Here is a 19,589-nt window from a genome sequence, read left to right on the forward strand (position 1 = left end):
AGGTTTCCTTCTACCAAATTCACTGACAAGGCATTGGCCAACCTGGGGCCATAGTAGAAGACACTTGCTAAGGTGCTACAGTATAATAGGACAAACCAAGCTTCTTAAACACACAGCCATATCTGAATTGCATGATAATCTACCAGTATCAATGTCTTTTTCATTTAAATTTTCAAAAGTCTATAAACAGACAATTGTAATGTCTTCTGTATTTCATTAACTTTCATTACAGACCATTGACTGTAAATGGTACCACTCCTGAAAGAGTTGAAGAACTGGCTTATGTGGAGAGTTACACTCCATATATGAGTTTCACTTGTCGCCTTCGAAGAGCTATCTTTGACACTATATACCAGTTGCTTTTGGGACTTTTAGGTGAGTAGATAGAGCCACTTCTTATTTCTATTCTGCTTGGGGAATTAGTACAAACAGCTAAGTCAGGTTGTGGGAAATCATTTTTAGGGTCTTTTCAGTTTGAACGGCAGTTTTTTCTAGCGGTGTCATATGAAATTGTCACCCATAATTATGACCCTAGTATCGATCTATTGCATTTCAATCTATTTTAGGGTTAGGGGTGGGGGAAGGGTATTTTTTTTCTTCAGAAATGTAAATAAACCCAATCTGTTTCTTAAACGAGGGACATATTCATACGGCACAGAATGTTTTTTACCTCAATGAACGTCAGTGATTGGTTGAAATTGCAGAAATTGAAGAAAGAAACAACAAATATCTTACAAACTATAGAATTTTCTCGATAAAGCCAAGAGATAAAGATGTTTTATAAACACATTCTACCAGTATACGAAGTTTAAAATTTTTTAGTTACCTAGAAATTATGTTAAAAACTGCCGTTCAAACCGAAAAGATCCCATTTTTGTACTAGATGAAGGATAATTGACTTTGACTTTTGAAACTGCAACAGTCCAGACTTGTTTCTGTATGTTTATGGAGTATATTATCTGTATTAACCTTATTGACTCTCTGACATGAGTATTTTAGCTCTAGGTAAAGTAGTATATGTCTACTTTCCTTCCCTGGTCTACCTGTTTGACAACAGTTTCAACTTGTTTTACTGTTGAAGAGGATCCTGCAATAATGGTACAAATTTACACAAGTCATCCAAGCCATGTTGGCATGGGAAACAGTTCACATCAGCCATTTCACTTCTGCCACATTTAATTTTTCTCTTATATCATTGAAAATTCTGATGTTCCACAGAACATCCCAAGAGTTCGTCCTCTAATCAAAATTAGTTTTGAGATCTGTTTATTTGGAGATTGATGATAGTTTGGAAATGAACTAATTACATCTGTAATTGGGAGAAATGTTTATATACTCTCTCTCTTTTACTCTTTTACTTGTTTCAGTCATTTGAATGCGGCCATGCTGGAGCACCGCCTTTTAGTCGAGCAAATCGACCCCGGGACTTATTCTTTGTTAGCCCAGTACTTATTCTATCGGTCTCTTTTGCCGAACTGCTAAGTGACGGGGACATAAACACACCAGCATCGGTTGTCAAGCAATGCTAGGGGAACAAACACATACACACAAACATATACACACACATACATATATATACATATATACGACAGGCTTCTTTCAGTTTCCGTCTACCAAATCCACTCACAAGGCTTTGGTCGGCCCGGGGCTATAGCAGAAGACACTTGCCCAAGATGCCACGCAGTGGGACTGAACCCGGAACAATTTGGTTGGTTAGCAAGCTACTTACCACACAGCCACTCCTGCGCCTATGTGTGTGTTTGTAGACAATCAGTATGAAACAATAAGGCACAACTGTTTGAATGCTAACAATTTGGCACAGCTGACTGGACATTCAGCCTGTTTTGGTACTGGAAACAAACACATGTAGACAGGAATATTCATTTACTGAAAGAAAGGGAGAGAGATTACAATTTATTCATTGAATATTATTGACATAAATATTTTCCCTCTCCTCTTACACAGAGAAGTGGAGAGGGTGAAAATGGGAAAAAACATTAAAGCATTTGGTATTAGATACATCAGTGTTGAATCAACAGTGCCACATAAGTAACACCAAAACGTTTCATGCTCATATATAAATATATGTATATAGGTAGATAGATCTAATGTACTGCCTTATTTAACACTCCTGCCTACTTTGTGTTCCTTTATGTTTACTCTGTTAAAAACATTCAGACCAGACACCTGGTTCCCTCCACATGCTTTTATTGCCTGTGGATGTACAAGGGTGAGCATCAGATGCATTAATCTCATAGGGCTAAGGACATGAGGGAGTCAAAGTCATGTGACTCATCCCTTCTCCTCTGATGGACTGAATATGTACACTAGGAATAAGTTTATATGTATTTAAAGGGTCTTTTGTTTGTTCCTTCTCGAGCCATGCCTGGCTCATAAGGGCCGTTTTCACGGTTTCCTTGACACATAGGTTCCCCACCTGGATGGGATGCCAGTCCGTCGCAGGTAAGATGCAGGAGGAAAGAGTAAGAGAAAGTTATGGCGAAAGAGTCAGCAGAAGTTTGCCATTACCTTCTGCCGGAGCCATGTGGAGCTTAGGTGTTTTGCTCATAAACACACACATCGCCCGGTCTGAGATTCGAACCAGCAATCCCTCGACCGCTCTAACTACTAGGCCATGTGCCTCCACATTTAAAGGGTCTGAAAATGGTTAAGACTGAAATGATCAAAACTAAACCAAATAACTGTGACAAGTGAGTTTACTAGCGTTGTGATACCAACAAGTAATTTTCAGGTATGTGTGTATGTTTTTGTTTTGTTTTTTTGTTTGTTTTTACCCACCTTGCCATTATCTTTTGTTGCACTTCTGGCTTGTTCATTGATCTCTTCCAGATTAAAACTAGAAGTAAAGAGGTGCTTGATTATCTAGGCATTGATCCCTTCTCAGACCTTCAGGTCTAATCATACTTTTCCTTTCACGGTTGTCCCAGTCACTAATATACAGTTGGTTTTGATTTCCTTGTCAGGGGTTGTTTTGCTTATTTTATTGCTGCGTTTTTGCTTGGTGCAGCACCAGAAGAAGGAAGAGGAACAGCAGCAAATCTATGAAATGATTGAGAAAATTATCGGTGAGTAAATGATTAGGTTTTAATTCTACAACAGCACATTCTTCACCACCTCCTCCTCTCTCATCACTGTCACTGTTGCCATCAAAATGGCTTTGTTGGTCTTGTCAAGTGGAATGGATTTCCAGTTAAACATTCTTACATTTCTTTTCCCTGTACATTTGAGTTGCTATGTTTATTGAAAATGTCACTTAAAATGGAACTGTTGTTATTATAAAATAGACTGAAATCTTGTGATTGTTGTTGGCATAGTACAAGAGGAAGTTTCTTAATAAATATATTTTAACCCTTTAGCATTCAAACCGGCCATATCCAGCCAAAATATTTAACCTGTTTTAAATTGAAACTGACCAGATCTCACCTCTCACCTCAGCCCTACCATGTCATTCTAAAACTAAAAAAATCACATCACTGAAATCTCTAAACTACAAGATAATGCATGATTAATTCAAACCATTTTAAATAAACAAACATCACATTTGACAGAATAATCTGAACACTAAAGAGTTAAGCAAGTTCAATATTCTTGTGATTGAGAGCTAAGCAAGATCAATTCTCATAGATTGGAGACTCAAGTGAAGACAGTCCACTGAAAGTGAGATCAACTATCATGAATTAAAGGTCTCCTATACTTGTTAGTTTGATTATATGATGTTGACTAAAAGTCACGTGAGAGGAAAGAACCAGTTATGGTGGTTGATGTCTTCAGCATAGATAACATTGATTACTAGGTTTAGACTATCAATGCCATCAACATTACTTATGTAACAACCAGTGACACTATTAAGAGTATAGAGATAAGCCAAATCATATGATCTATGCAAATCTGTGTTGATCTATACTGCTGTGATAGTTAGTGTGAAGTGTGTAAATGTGGTTAATGTGCAAATGACATGAAACTGAGAAATCAAGTGAAATACTACTGCACTTCTGTTGAGATGCTCTGTGTTTCTTTCAATTACTTTAGATATAACACAGAATTTAGTAAAATAACTTAGTTATCATTGAGCTAGTGTTAGGAACATAAATTGTGACTAAGGTTTGGTGGAAGATTTTAATTCATAACTTTTGAAAACAAGACATGTGTACTATGGAGCCAGAGCCGGTTTCAGCCGGGTTGGTAACAGTTAAAATACGTGTGTGTGTGTGTGTGTGTGTGTGTATATATATATATGTTACGCACTGGGTCGATGTAATCAACTTAATCCGTTTGTCTGTCCTTGTTTGTCCCGTCTGTGTTTAGCCCCTTGTGGGTAGTAAAGAAATATATATATGTATATATATATATATATATATATATTTCTTTACTACCCACAAGGGGCTAAACACAGAAGGGACAAACAAGGACAGACAAACGGATTAAGTCGATTACATCGACCCCAGTGAACTGGTACTTAAGGATGAAAGGCAAAGTCGACCTCGGCGGAATTTGAACTCAGAACGTAACGGCAGACAAAATACCGCTAAGCATTTCGCCCGGCATGCTAACGTTTCTGCCAGCTCGCCACCTTCACTATATATATATCATGTTGAACCATTAATCCCTACCAAGTTTTTCTCTCTTTTTTTTTTATTCCCAATCCTTTCTGTCAAAGAGCATAGGCTTGAAATGTCAAAGACTTTTCCATTCTTCCTGAGCATCAAACTAATGCTCCTGCTTGTTGTTCTTTCACCTGTCTTCGTCTTTTGTTTTCTGTAAATTCAAACTATATATATATATATATATATATAGACAGACAGATGTGTGTACCATTATCTGCATTCTTTGTTTTCCACCACTTGAATATATGATTATTCTTTCATCATTTTAATGGTTATTTATCATCAGTAGTGGTATCCAAATATCCAATAAGGAATCTACTGAACTGTAGCCCCAGGAGTTCATTGTCCAAACCAGAACTGTAAATTGTTATACTCTTTTACTAGTTTCAGTCATTGGACTGCAACCATTCAGGGATACTGCTTTCAAGGATTTTGGGCATTCATATTGACCCCAGTACTTATTTCAGTCTGGTACTTAGTTTAACAAATCACTAAATTATACTTTTTACTCTTTTGTTATTATATTTCTGTTCAAATACAGTCTCTGTATTTGTTAATTTAATTGAATTTGGTAAAATAGCTTTGTCGTTATTAAGCTGGTATCTGGAACATGAATAAGCACGAAATTCTGATGGAAAGTTTTAATATATACTATTTAAAAGAGGAAATTTGTATCACAACCAAGAATGGTCTTGAGTGGATTGCTATCCAAAGGTTTAACACCAAGGAATGCAATTCAGCACATCAGTTTACACTAGTAAGGACGAACACAAGCATGGTTGCCCATAGATGTACAGTTTCTAAGGCATTGGTCAACCTATAGCTACAATAGAAGCTATATAGGCGCAGGAGTGGCTGTGTGGTAAGTAGCTTGTTTACCAACCACATGGTTCTGGGTTCAGTTCCACTGCGTGACACCTTGGGCAAGTGTCTTCTACTATAACCTCGGGCCGACCAAAGCCTTGTGAGTGGATTTGGTAGACAGAAACTGAAAGAAGCCCGTCATATATATGTATATATATATATATATATATGCGTTTGTGTGTCTGTGTTTGTTCCCATTACTTAGCGGTTCGGCAAAAGAAACCGATAGAATAAGTAAAGGGCTTACAAAAGAATAAGTCCCGGGGTCAAGTTGCTTGATTAAAGGCGGTGCTCCAGCATGGCCGCAGTCAAAAGACTGAAACAAGTTAAAGAGAGTAAATAGTAAGAGTATATCTTTTTAAGGTGTAACACAATGAGATTGAACACAGAACTACATAATTGCATTGCTAACTTCTTAGCTACACACCTATGCATGTACCTTTAAGTGAATATTTTTGTTATATTTCATTTCAGATACACTAAAGTCTGAATGTGAAGCAATGTCTCGACATGATGAGGAGCCTTACCTAGCTGTACAACATGTCCGTGACAAATTATTACAACCGTCAAAAAGGTATTTTACTAAGACATTGTTTACCTTCTGTTTTTGACTTTTTCTTAGAAACAGAATTAATTCTATTTTAATGTCAATTGATTTTAGATTTGTCTTTTAAGAATACATATTTCATTGTAGTCTATTCTCTCTCTCTTTTTCCAGTTAGTGAAGCTATGTATTCACCTCTTCAGCAAGACATCTGTTCCCATCCCTCTATCATCATCATCATCATCATCGTTTAGCGTCCGTTTTCCATGCTAGCATGGGTTGGACGGTTCTACTGGGGTCTGTGAAGCCAGAAGGCTTCATCAGGCCCAGTCAAAATCTGGCAGTGTTTCTACGGCTGGATGCCCTTCCTAACGCCAACCACTCTGTGAGTGTAGTGGGTGCTTTTTACGTGCCACCCGCACAGGTGCCAGACAGAGCTGGCAAACGGCCACGAACGGATGGTGCTTTTTATGTGCTACCGGCACGAGGGCCAGGCGAGGCTGGCAACGGACACGAACAGATGGTGCTTTTTACGTGCCGGTGGCACGAGGCCAGTCGGGGCGGCGCTGGCAACGGTCGCGAAATGGAAGGTTCTCTTACATGCCACCGGCACTGGTAACACATCTGCAATTTCCATTGATCGATTTCGATTCTGATCCTCACTTGCCTCAACAGGTCTTCACAAGCAGAGTTTTGTGTCCCATATATCCTTCAGTATTATATCCCACTCAGCTGAGGGTTTTATCTTGCAAGTATTTGGTGACCCCACTAATCCACATGTTTTGCCATGGAGGCATCTTTCGTCCACGCTACCATCAAAGATCCACCTCACTAGTTCTGGTGCCTCAGTGGTTGGTTTTGGGAAGGACATCCAGCTGGAGAAACTATGCCAAAAGCAGACAATGGGAACCTAGTGCAGCCCTCAGGGTTGTCAGTTCCTGTTGAACCATGTGACCCATGCCAGCATGGAAAAAGGGACATTAATGGTGGCAATGACAACAATGTCGTCCATCCAACCTCTGACCATTCCATCAGCTAAAGAGCCTTGTCTTTTTCAGTCTGGGCCAAGCAGAGTTTCGTGTGTAAATCATTTGATATTTTTGTAAAAGATAGTCTGAAGAGTAGGAATGATACCCATAACTTCTGCAAGCCTTTGCATACCAAATTGTCTCCATGATTCCAATAAGAGTTGTCGGTGTTAGACGTATCTTGGTTAATAATGACACTAGTAATTATAGGAGCCATGATAAAATGCACCCAGTACATTCTGTTAAGTAGTTAAGAAACAAATGAAAACAATGTAGGCCCAAATGCATACCACAATAAAATTCACCCAATGCATTCTGTAAAGTGGTTGATGTTGGGCAGGGCATCCAGCTGTAGAAACTTTGCTAAAAAGGACCATCTGAGCAAGATTTGTCTTACTCTTTGACCTATCTATTCACTTGTTCTCTTCAAACATCAAGCTTCAGCTAATCCTATCATGTGACATCTAACGGATAGTTACAATGAATGTCACTGTCAATCACTTAACTCTATCCTTATAGTTTCAAAGCTGTTTATGATACATTGGAGGCGCAATGGCCCAGTGGTTAGGGCAGCGGACTCGCGGTCGTAGGATCGCGGTTTCAATTCCCAGACCGGGCGTTGTGAGTGTTTATTGAGCGAAAACACCTAAAAGCTCCACGAGGCTCTGGCAGGGGATGGTGATCCCTGCTGTACTCTTTCACCACAACTTTCTCTCACTCTTACTTCCTGTTTCTGTTGTACCTGTATTTCAAAGGGCCGGCCTTGTCACTCTCTGTGTCACGCTGAATATCCCCGAGAACTACGTTAAGGGACTACGTTAAGGGTACACGTGTCTGTGGAGTGCTCAGCCACTTACATGTTAATTTCACGAGCAGGCTGTTCCGTTGGTCGGATCAACCGGAACCCTCGTCGTCGGAACCGACGGAGTGCTTCCATTATGATACATTGCTTAGGATTCCTCTGAAATAATTAGATTATTCTCTATCATGAATTAGTCAGCACTGTTTCTATGTCTGTTCTTTCTCTCTCTCTCTCTCTCTCTCTCTATTCTTTTTCACCTTAACCTTTTAGTGTTTAAACCGGCCATATCTGGCCCAAATATTCTATATGTTTTATATTCAAACTGGCCATATTTAGCCTCTCACACCTAACCTACATTGACATTCTAAAAATAAACAATCACATCATTGAAACCTCAAAGCTATGAGATAATACTTGATTAATTCAAAACAATTTGAGAGAAAAGTATTACATTTAACAGAGTAATCTGAACACTAAAGGGTTAAATTTCCTAGGTATTTAACTAGTACTACTTTCATTTCATTTTAGGAAACAATTGCTACCAATCTGGAAGAAAGCTGCCAAATTTATTGAAGAGAATGAATCTCGAATCCGACATGAAACTCGAATGATTGAAGGAGAAGAATTTGATGTATGGCGATGGTTACCAGTAAGTGAATTAGTAATTTTCTTCAGATTGAAATAATCCTAATTGTTATTATTGTTATTGTTATTATTATTATTATTATTATTATTATTATTATTATTTGTGCAACCCATGCCAGCATGGAAATATGGTTGTTAAAAGGTGAGGATAATAATGATGTGCAGTAGATTAGTAGAATTGTTAGTGTCATAGTTTTTGTTCTTTGTGTTCTGAGTTCAACCCCTACCAAGGTCCACTTAGCCTTTCATCCCTTTAGAATCGATAAAATAAAGTATTCATGAAGTATTGGGGTCAGTGGTATAGACTAAGACCTTCCCCTCAAGTCTTATGCTTAGTGCCATTTTGTCTGTCTTTGTGTTCTTAAATTCCACTGAGGTCGATTTTGCCTTTCATCCTTTCAGGATCAATGGAATAAGTACCAGTTGCACACTGGGGTTGAGGTAATCAACTTGCTTGTCTCCCAAAATTTCAGGTCTTGTGCCAATATAAAAAATATTGACCATGATGAATGGGTAGAAGTATGCATGGATGCCTTCCAAAAATGGTCAAACAAAAGTATTCCATCAAATTTTTTCTGTAGATTATTGAAGTTTGTGTTACAAAGTAACACAATGAAGTTTGGACAAAAATTTTACCACCAGACAAGGGGTTGCACCACGAGTACCCCCATGGCAGTTAATTTCGTTAATGTCTTCATGATGAAATTCGAGACACAGTTACTGAAACATTCAAATCCTTACATGGTCATGAACCAATACTCTGTTTGCGGTTCATTGATGACTTCTTTTCTTGTCTGGGAAGGATCACAGAATAGTCTAATTAACTTCTTGCATTTCTGTGACTGTTGTGCTAAAAATTATGGCTTTAAGTCCAACATAAAATTTACATCTAGTTTTTTCAAAAGCTAGCATTGAATTTTTGAACACAAAAGTTAAGTTTTCTGGAGGTAGAATAGTGATAGTTATTTTGCAAACCCACGTCATCCCACATTTACCTCCATCGCTGCTCCGATCATCCACATCATATAATTTGGTCAAATCTGAAATCCCAATTTCTGAAGATAAAATGGATTTGTACTGACATAGGGGATTACTGGAAACATGCGAATGCTTTTGTACACCATTATGTCAAACACGGTTACAGTGAATCATGATTAAAGAAAGCAAATGACATAGCTAAAATTAGCAGAGAAAGTCAAGCTAAATTCACGCATAGTTTTAGCAAAAACAATACAGTATATGACAGAATTCCTTCAGTGATTTACTGGCACTGAAATTTCACTGGCATTTCAAAAGTGTTGCATGAAAGCTACCAGTATATTGTAGAAAAATATCCTCATTTCAAACAAATATTTCTTCAGACTTCTATTGTAGCCTTTAGACAGAATAAAAATATAAGAGAACATTTAATCTCTACTCCAAGAAAACATTGGAGTATCTGCACGCTGTACCTTGAAAAACAGCCGCCAGAGAGGTAAGCCCTGTTCATTGTGCAACAACATGAGTCAAGTGAATTCCATCAGAAATCATAGCAGAAATGTTATGATTTATATAGAAGTTGGGACATTTAGAGATTCCCATTTGGTGTATGCAGCAGAATGCATGAAACAACTTGATTTATGTTTGTTGTACAATAGAACAATTAAACAAAAGATTTGATGGGCACAAATTTGACATCAGGCACACTAACAGTAGTTCGACAGAACCTGCTAAACATTTTGCATCAAACGACTGCAATTTTGAAAAAGACTTGAAAGTTCATATTCTCAGAAAATATTCTGAATCTGTTACACTTTCAATACTCAAAATGCATGAGTAGAAATATGTTTGCAGGTTAACATCATGTCCTGGAAGAATGAATAAAATGACTGGAGAATTTCATCAAGTTTACACAAAACTGTTTGATTAAATATTCTTCATCTTTTTTTTTCTTTCTTTTTCTTTTCACCAGTTGAGAAATTGAAACGTGAAGACTGGTGTTGAACTTGAAGACTGATGTTGATGTCATTCATTTTAGATTTGAATTTTTATCACATTCCATTTGGAACTTGGCAAAGACAGGCTTGCTGTCAAATTATCGTTCAACCAATAAAATATCTATTGCAATCGCTCTTCGTCTTGTCTATTATTATTATTAAGGTTAGGAGGTGGTGAGCCAACAGAATCGTTAGCACGTTGGGCAAAATGCTTAGCAGTATTTCAGCTGTCATCACATTCTGGGTTCAAATTCTGCTGAGGTCCACTTTGCCTTTCATCCTTTCAGGATCAATAAATTAAGTACCAATGAAACACTGGGGTTGATGTGATTGACTTACCCACTCCCCACAAATTTCAGGCCTTGTGCCTATAGTAGAAAGGATTATTAAGATGGCGAGCTGGCAAAATCGTTTGCACACCATGCAAAATGCTTGGCAGTATTTTGTCCATCTTCACATTCTGAGTTAAAATTCAGCTGAGGTCTATTTTACCTTTCATCCTTTTGGGGGTCAATAAAATATATACTATCTGAGTACAGGGGTCAATGTAATCAGCTATCCCTCTCCCCTAAATTTCAGGTCTTATTCCTATAGTAGAAAGGATTATTATTATTATCAAGTAATCTTAATGTTTCATTTGTAACTACCTTGGCATAATATATGTTCTCCACTATGTTTATATATTATTGTTGGTGTATATAACAAACAACTAAATTTTTAAAAGTTGCTATCATCATCGAATCCAGCATCTCCCTATCACATTGAATACTTCTATTTCTAACCCCAACCCATATTGTTGGGGAAACAGCTTGGATATTGGGGGAGGTGAGGGGGCATATAAACAAACAAATAAACAAGTGTCTCAAAGAAAAAGTTACTGCATTACACACACACTTCTAGGATAAGTAGTTCTTGCAGCTGCAAAAATCTATTACAAGTAGTTGAATGGAAAGAGAAAGTGAAAAACAATACTATATACAAGGAGGTTTTCGTCAAGCAGATAATGGTTTCAGTCTATTTACATGGAGTGTTGGAACTGAGTTAATGTATAGTCGTGTCTTCCACAATAACAGTATCCACCTCTATAGTTATTTATAGTCATCTTCATTAACCATTTAGCATTCAGGTTATTCTGTCAAATGTAATGCTTATCTATTCGCATTGTTTCAAATGAATCATGCATTATGTCATAGCTTCGAGATTTTGATGCTGTGATTGTTTATTTTTCAAATGACATTCTGAAGTAGATTTGATAAGCTGGATCTTGCCGGCTTAAACAGATAGCTTATCCGAGATGGATATGACCAGTTTAAATGCTAATGGGTTAAGCTGCTATTTGATGGAATTTAGACTTCTCTCTTTTTGTCTCTGGCTATTACACTGCTCTAATTAGTTTAATCAATTTCACAGCAGTTTTACCACCACCACTACCCCACTTTACCAGTAAAATATGGGTTTATAATACATGGCATGGCTGTGTGGTTAGGGAGCTTGCTTCCTAGCTACATGATTTCGGGTTCAGTCCCACTGCGTGGCACTTTGGGTTGGTGTCTTCCACTATAGCCCCGAGCCGACCGGAGCTTTGTGATTGAATTCGGTAGGTGGAAGTTACTGCCGTGTGTGTACATGTGTGTGTAGGTGCTTGTGCTTCTCCGAAAGAGAGAGAGGTATTGCATTTTTTATATACTGCTAGATTGGTAATCTGTGTACAAAGGTCTGTACCTTATTAAATGTGAAGTTTGAGGCTTGTTTTGGGTGTTTGAACCTTCAGACAACAGTTATTTTTGTGCAACTACATTGATTTAGTACTTAACTAATTCTTTTTTTATCACATCTCTTGAACAGGTCTGCTGTACAAGTTCCCCTCACATGACTCAATCCTTGGTGAGTTTTTTTTTTTTATCTGAGAAACTTTTGTAACTGAATGTAGAATGCTTTGTATTTTGAAACGGTGAAATTGGTGCTGCTGTTTAGCAGCTTCATGGCAAATCTTTCTTCACAGGAAAATGTGGAATGAGTGATAAAACTTGTAGAAGTTAGGGGGCTACAGCTGGTCTGTTTAATCCTTATTGAAGATTAAATAGATCTTTTAAAAGCTGTCCCTGCCTATGACAGATTCTCCAATGTTCTTAAGACTGAGCAGAGATAGCAATTCATTTATTTCCCACCTTAATGAGTGATCTGTCTTAGTGAGCTATCAAGGGATCTTCTGCTTGTTCCTCGATCTGCTAGAAATAGCAGTCAAATCTCAATTTTCTTCTTACATGGTTATGGTTGAGAATTTTGCTTCCCAACCATGGTTGATTTGGGGCCACTATAGCCCCAAATCAACCAAAGCCTTGTGAGTAGATTTTGTAGGCAAAAACTGAAGAAGCTTATCACATGTGTTTGTGTGTTTTCCTTTGTGTTCACTGGTCTTTAAACAATGGTTTTCTTCTTGATTTCATTGTCGTGCAGTCTGTTACAAAAATTTATCCAGGCTTGCTTAACATGTCTTGACATGTTACACAATCATTGTAAACAAAATGGTGTTGATTTGTTTCCAGTTCCTCACATAAAATATGAGGAGCTGTTCAATAGGGGATTGGCAACGGGATGGGCATCATGTTGTTGAAAGACTGTGCCTCATTCAGTAACAACTTTAGCTATGTGAATTGGTGTATTATCATCCTGAAAGATTGTGTTTCCTTCTGGAAATAGTTCCTCAACCATAGGATGAATTTGATCAGATAAAATGCTTAAATAGTCTTGACCATTAATTCTGCCACGAAGAGAAACCATTGGGCTGGCAAATTTCTAAAATGTAGCCCAAGATCATCACAGATCCTTCTCCATGTTTAACAGTTGGAAAGAAGTAGTCTGGGTCAAATGCTTCTTTTGCCTGTCTCCACACGTATACTCTATGGGTTGTCGGAAAGAAGGTAAAGGATGACTTGTCCAAGAAAATAACATTCTTCCACTGCTCTAGGGACCAATTCTATAGGTTTTTGCTCCACTCTAAATGCTTTGCAACATTTGTTTTTGAAAGTAGTGGTTTTCTGATTGCAGCCCTCCTGTCAAATCTGACTTTGTGCAGCTCCCAGCAAACAGTTTTTGTTGGAACTGGGTTCTTAAGGTGGTCATAAGCTCTGCAGTAATTTTGGGAGTTGTACTTTTGTGATCCTTTCTAACAGTTTGCATAAGAGTCTGACAGTCCCTATCTGAAAGTTTTGGTTTTCTTCCGGAGTTTTGTTTTGACGAGGAGGTTTTTCCCTCTTTCTCAAAGGCTGTCATTACCTTCGAGACAGTACTTCTTGAAGCACCAAACATTTTGGCTGTTTTCATTATGCTAGCACCTGCCATATGAGCACCAACAATTTGACCTCTTTGAAAGTCCAATAGATCTGTCATTTTAATGAATTTTAATTACCTTTTTCTAATGATATCCAAAAAAGAAACAGCAATTTTAGCAAAACATATTAAGCAACACTAATAATAAATCTTTCATTTTTGGATTTGGTTTGCAAAATTCTTTATATAATTTCGTGTGTTGAAGCATATTCTGTTGTGTCTGGGGAGAGTCATTTTCTTTTTGTGCCTTAAATAAAAATAAGAAAAAAGTGGAAATTTTACCGGTGAGTGCGTTACATTATAAGACACAAAAAGAAAATGACTCTCCCCAGACACAACAGAATAATAAATCAAAAAAACATAAAAATAAACAAGCTTTTGAAGGTTTTATAGATATTATGAAATTATGATGCTAGGTGATTCCATTATTTTGTCCAACTCCTCTGTATATTAGTAAACATAATAGCTAAATATTGTTTATCTCTTTTCTAATGTAATAATAATAATAATAATAATTGTGTACAGTGCTCAGGTGCACTACAACTCCTCTAAAGTGTATATATAATCAGGTGTAGTTTTGGCGGATTTCGGAAAGCATGAGGGCCTTAAAAGATGCAGTGTCATGGCAGTCAACAACTGACGCAGGCAGTTTATTCCATGCTTCAGCAACTCTGAGCGTGAAAAAATGTTTCCGAAAGTCATGGGAGCTGTATTGTTTTCTGACTTTGTAGGCATGTCCACGTGTGTTAGACACATGGAGATCAAAAAGGTGTTCAGTGTTGTTGTTGGTGAGGTGGTTGATAAAGTTAGTAGAATTCTCATGTCTTATGCCTTCTTCATTTCAGAACCTGAATAATGGAGGTAAAATTTGGCAAGGTCAAGGTAAAAAGATGTTTTGATTAGTTTTTATGTGCGTATGTATGTGAGGGAGCTAAAACTGAGTAGATAAAAGTAATGAATTATCAAACTATCTAAAGAGGGTGTCTTTATGCAGTTACTTGACCTGCTAGAAATTACAGCTAAATCTCCTTCAAATCACACCCTGCCATCTTATCAAAATTGCTCAGATGAAGCATTATAGAATGCTGTCCTAGATATGTCTAAAAAAATGACAGGATGATCATAACTGGAAAGTCTTTGATGATTGGATTGTCTGATAGGAGTCGACTTACAACAAAACAGCTCCAACATTAGTTCAAATCTGCTGCAGTTGTTTTCAATGAGACTTACGTTTCTGTGTCTCCTTTGTTAAGTATAGGGATCAGATCTCCTGGTGGTATATTTTTGGTTTTGTAATCTACCTGGGGCAAACAACAGGGAACTGCAGTGCATCAAACCCTAGAATATCCAGTAGGTGCTGCTGGAATGCCCATAAGTCATTTTCAGTTTGGTAGGTCTTTGCACTTTAACTCTCTCTTTTACTCTTTTACTTGTTTCAGTCATTTGACTGCGGCCATGCTGGAGCACCGCCTTTAATCGAGCAACTCGACCCCGGGACTTATTTCTTTGTAAGCCCAGTACTTATTCTATCGGTCTCTTTTGCCGAACCGCTAAGTAACAGGGATATAAACACACCAGCATCAGTTGTCAAGCAATGCTAGGGGGACAAACACAGACACACAAACACACACACGCATATATACATATATATTTCTTTACTACCCACAAGGGGCTAAACACAGAGGAGACAAACAAGGACAGACAAACGGATTAAGTCGATTACATCGACCCCAGTGCGCAACTGGTACTTAATTTATCGACCCCGGAAGGATGAAAGGCGAAGTCGACCTCGGCGGAATTTGAACTCGGAACGTAACGGCAGACGAAATACCTATTTCTTTACTACCCACAAGGGGCTAAACACAGAGGAGACAAACAAGGACAGACAAACGGATTAAGTCGATTACATCGACCCCTGTGCGCAACTGGTACTTAATTTATCGACCCCGGAAGGATGAAAGGCGAAGTCGACCTCGGCGGAATTTGAACTCGGAACGTAACGGCAGACGAAATACGGCAACGCATTTCGCCCGGCGTGCTTAACGTTTCTGCCAGCTCGCCGCATATATACATATATACGACGGGCTTCTTTCAGTTTCCGTCTACCAAATCCACTCACAAGGCTTTGGTCGGCGGCCCAAGGCTATAGTAGAAGACACTTGCCCAAGGTGCCACGCAGTGTGACTGAACCCGGAACCATGTGGTTGGTAAGCAAGCTACTTACCACACAGCCACACTATTTACCATTTTACAGTTTTTTTTCTTTTTTGAGATTTGTTTTGATGTCTTAAAATGTTTGTTTTCATGTGTGTTCTCTTTCTCTTCGTAGCATTTGGAGAACATGATGATATCAGCAACAATACACCTCCGTACAGCCCTACACCATGTCTGAAAGTGCGTAACATGTTTAAAGCAGATGTGTAAGTACAGTGTACAGTTTTATTCACCCTGCAGTGTAACTTATTCTTTCTCTCTTTGTCATGATCACTGTCTCATGTAGGTTGTAGGTTGGACAATTACACCTGTCGGTGTAGGTTGGACAATTACACCTTTTTTCTCAAGTATAATTTAATTTATCATTATTATCAAGACGGCAAGCAGGCAGAATCGTTAGTGTGCCGGACGAAATGCTTAGCAGTATTTCGCCTATCGCTACGTTCTGAGTTCAAATTCCACCAAGGTCCACTTTGCCTTTCATCCTTTTGGGGCCAATAAATTAAGTACCAGTAAAATACTGGGATCGATGTAATCAACTAGTCCCCTCTCCCAAAATTTCAGGCCTTGTGCCTATAGTAGAAAGGATTATTATTATTTTTATTATTATCATCACTATAATTATTTAGACAATGAACCTGGTTGCCAGACAAAATGCTTAGCAGCATTTCTTCCAGTTTTATGTTCTGAGTTCAAATTCAATGGAGGTCAACTTTATCTTTTATCCTTTCAGGGGTCAATAAAATAAGTTCCAGTCAAGTTCAGGGTCACTGCCAAAAACTTACCCCCTTCACCCCTCAAAATTTGAAGCTTTGTGCCTATAACTGAAAGAATTATTATTGTTAATTACTTCAGCTAACATTGCCCATGTAACTACATTCCATCATAAACTCAATAGTATTTAGTTGTTATTTAACCTCGGGTGATCTCTAATTGAGCTGACTTATAATAATAGATATTCCAACTGTGACCATCATCATTTTACTGGCATTTTACCATACTGGCATGAGTTGATCCAGTTTTCTGAAGCAGTGTTTTACAGCCAGTTACCCTATTAGTCACCTCTTATGACATGCAAGGATACAAGCTCTTTATTCTAAAACTGGGATACACACTCAAAACTGGGATATACACTTAAAGTGTATTTATGACTATCCAATGTGTCTTTCAAATCTTTTAAGACAATATGGTATAGTTTGAATGCAATTCAATTGCTATTTCTACCATCTGCAAAACAGAAGATGGTTAGCATTTCTCTTGACATAAGTGAAAGAAACTGCCTTTGTTTTAACATTCCTTTTTCCATGCTAACATGGGTTACACAGATATATTATTAAGGTATTGCTTCTGGATGCTCTTCCTGGTGCTAACCCTTACCTTCTTTCCAAGCAAAGTCTCCCTTATTTCATATGCTTTAACCCTTTAGTGTTCAGATTACTCTGTTAAACGTAATAATTTTTCACTCAAATTGTTTTGAATTAATCATGCATTATCTTATAGCTTTGAGGTTTCAATGATGTGATTGTTTATTTTTAGCATGACATTGTAGGTTAGGTGTGAGAGGCTAGATATCGCCAGTTTGAATATAAAACATGTAGAATATCAGGGCCAGATATGGCCAGTTTAAACACTAAAGGGTTAAATAACATCATATTCACTTGTAGTTGGAAATTTTCAGGGAAATGCAAATGTAAACAAACTCACGCACAGAGAAGCATCGTTTAGTTTCCATCTATCAAATCTACTTGTTAAGCTTTTACTGCCCCTTAGCTTATAGTAGAAGATACTTGACTAAAGTATTGCACAGTGGAACAAAATCCAAAGCTACATGATTGGAAAGCAAACTTCTTAATCACAACTCTCTGGTCTTTTGAACTTGACTTCATGTTTCCACTGAAGTTAAATCATATTTGCATGTAGCAGTGTCCCGACCTCTGGCTACATGTTTTCGTCTCTTCTGCATACATCGTCTTAATATTGTGTTCTTTTTGCTGTAGGCTATTAGGTAAAAGTGCACAGTAGTGTGGCTAGAATAAAGGAACACAAAGGGACCTTATTACCTTCATGATGTAATGAGACATTTTGGTGCTGCTCACTCCTGTCTCTTTTCCTCTCTGTTTTCAGTGAAGAAGGTGATGACTGGGATGTACATATAGAAGATGCAATCTTAGAAAAGTGTAAAAATATCAATGGAATTCTTCACATTCATGTCGATAAATCTTCTAAAGAGGTAAACCAAATTTCTTTTTTTTTTTATTTTCAAATTTAACAACCATTGTAAAAAGATATCTTTCACCACAAAACATCTATTCTGGTTAAACACATTAAAAACTAGTCACACATATAATCTTTACCATTATCATCACATCACCACCACTGCACACAAGCATACAATTTTGCCATTCACCACACATGCCCACTCCTCAACCAAATCTGCTATAACATGTTTTTGTTTGTTATCCACTTCAGGGATGTGTCTACATCAAGTGTGACAATTGCGAAACTGCAGGTCATGTGTACAGATCTCTCCATGGATGGTGGTTTGATAGTAAGTACATCTTTATATCTGTCTCTGCTAGAGTAACAGTAGACCGTGATGTCTCCAGCACAGGGTGACAGTAGACCGTGATGTCTCCTGCACAAGGTGACAGTGGACAGTGATGTCTCCTGCACAAGGTGACAGTGGACAGTGATGTCTCCTGCACAAGGTGACAGTGGACAGTGCTGTTTCCTGCACAAGGTGACAGTGGACAGTGCTGTTTCCTGCACAAGATGACAGTGGACAGTGCTGTTTCCTGCACAAGGTGACAGTGGACAGTGATGTCTCCTGCACAAGATGACAGTGGACAGTGATGTTTCCTGCACAAGGTGACAGTGGACAATGATGTTTCCTGCACAAGGTGACTGGACAATGATGTCTCCTGCACAAGTTGACAGTGGACAGTGTTGTTTCCTGCACAATGTGACAGTGGACAATGATGTTTCCTGCACAAGGTGACAGTGGACAATGATGTTTCCTGCACAAGGTGACAGTGGACAGTGATGTTTCCTGCGCAAGGTGACAGTGGACAGTGATGTTTCCTGCGCAAGGTGACAGTGGACAGTGATGTTTCCTGCACAAGGTGACAGTGGACAATGATGTTTCCTGCACAAGGTGACAGTGGACAGTGATGTCTCCTGCACAAGGTGACAGTGGACAATGTTTCCTGCACAAGGTGACAGTGGACAATGATGTCTCCTGCACAAGATGACAGTGGACAATGATGTCTCCTGCACAAGATGACAGTGGACAATGATGTTTCCTGCACAAGGTGACAGTGGACAGTGATGTTTCCAGCACAAAGTGACAGTGGACAATGATGTTTCCTGCACAAGGTGACAGTGGACAATGATGTTTCCTGCACAAGGTGACAGTGGACAATGATGTTTCCTGCACAAGGTGACAGTGGCCAGTGATGTTTCCTGCACAAGGCGACAGTGGACAGTGATGTCTCCTGCACAAGATGACAGTGGACAGTGATGTCTCCTGCACAAGATGACAGTGGACAGTGATGTCTCCTG

The 19,589-nt window shown here is 38.4% G+C and overlaps 1 protein-coding gene across 1 annotated transcript in view; it reads left to right on the forward strand.

Annotated features, from left to right (window-relative positions):
* LOC115210733 (inner nuclear membrane protein Man1) overlaps positions 1-19,589 on the forward strand; it is a 65,651-nt gene that overhangs the window by 43,784 nt on the left and 2,278 nt on the right. The window contains exons 6-14 of the mRNA XM_029779443.2: positions 233-375; positions 2,985-3,086; positions 5,964-6,063; positions 8,392-8,512; positions 12,330-12,368; positions 14,660-14,696; positions 16,144-16,234; positions 18,153-18,258; positions 18,498-18,576. Of these exons, the coding sequence (XP_029635303.1) occupies positions 233-375; positions 2,985-3,086; positions 5,964-6,063; positions 8,392-8,512; positions 12,330-12,368; positions 14,660-14,696; positions 16,144-16,234; positions 18,153-18,258; positions 18,498-18,576 (818 nt within the window). The remainder of the gene's footprint in view (positions 1-232; positions 376-2,984; positions 3,087-5,963; positions 6,064-8,391; positions 8,513-12,329; positions 12,369-14,659; positions 14,697-16,143; positions 16,235-18,152; positions 18,259-18,497; positions 18,577-19,589) is intronic.

The sequence above is a fragment of the Octopus sinensis genome, linkage group LG4 (genome assembly GCF_006345805.1).
Source record: "Octopus sinensis linkage group LG4, ASM634580v1, whole genome shotgun sequence".
NCBI lineage: Eukaryota > Metazoa > Mollusca > Cephalopoda > Octopoda > Octopodidae > Octopus > Octopus sinensis.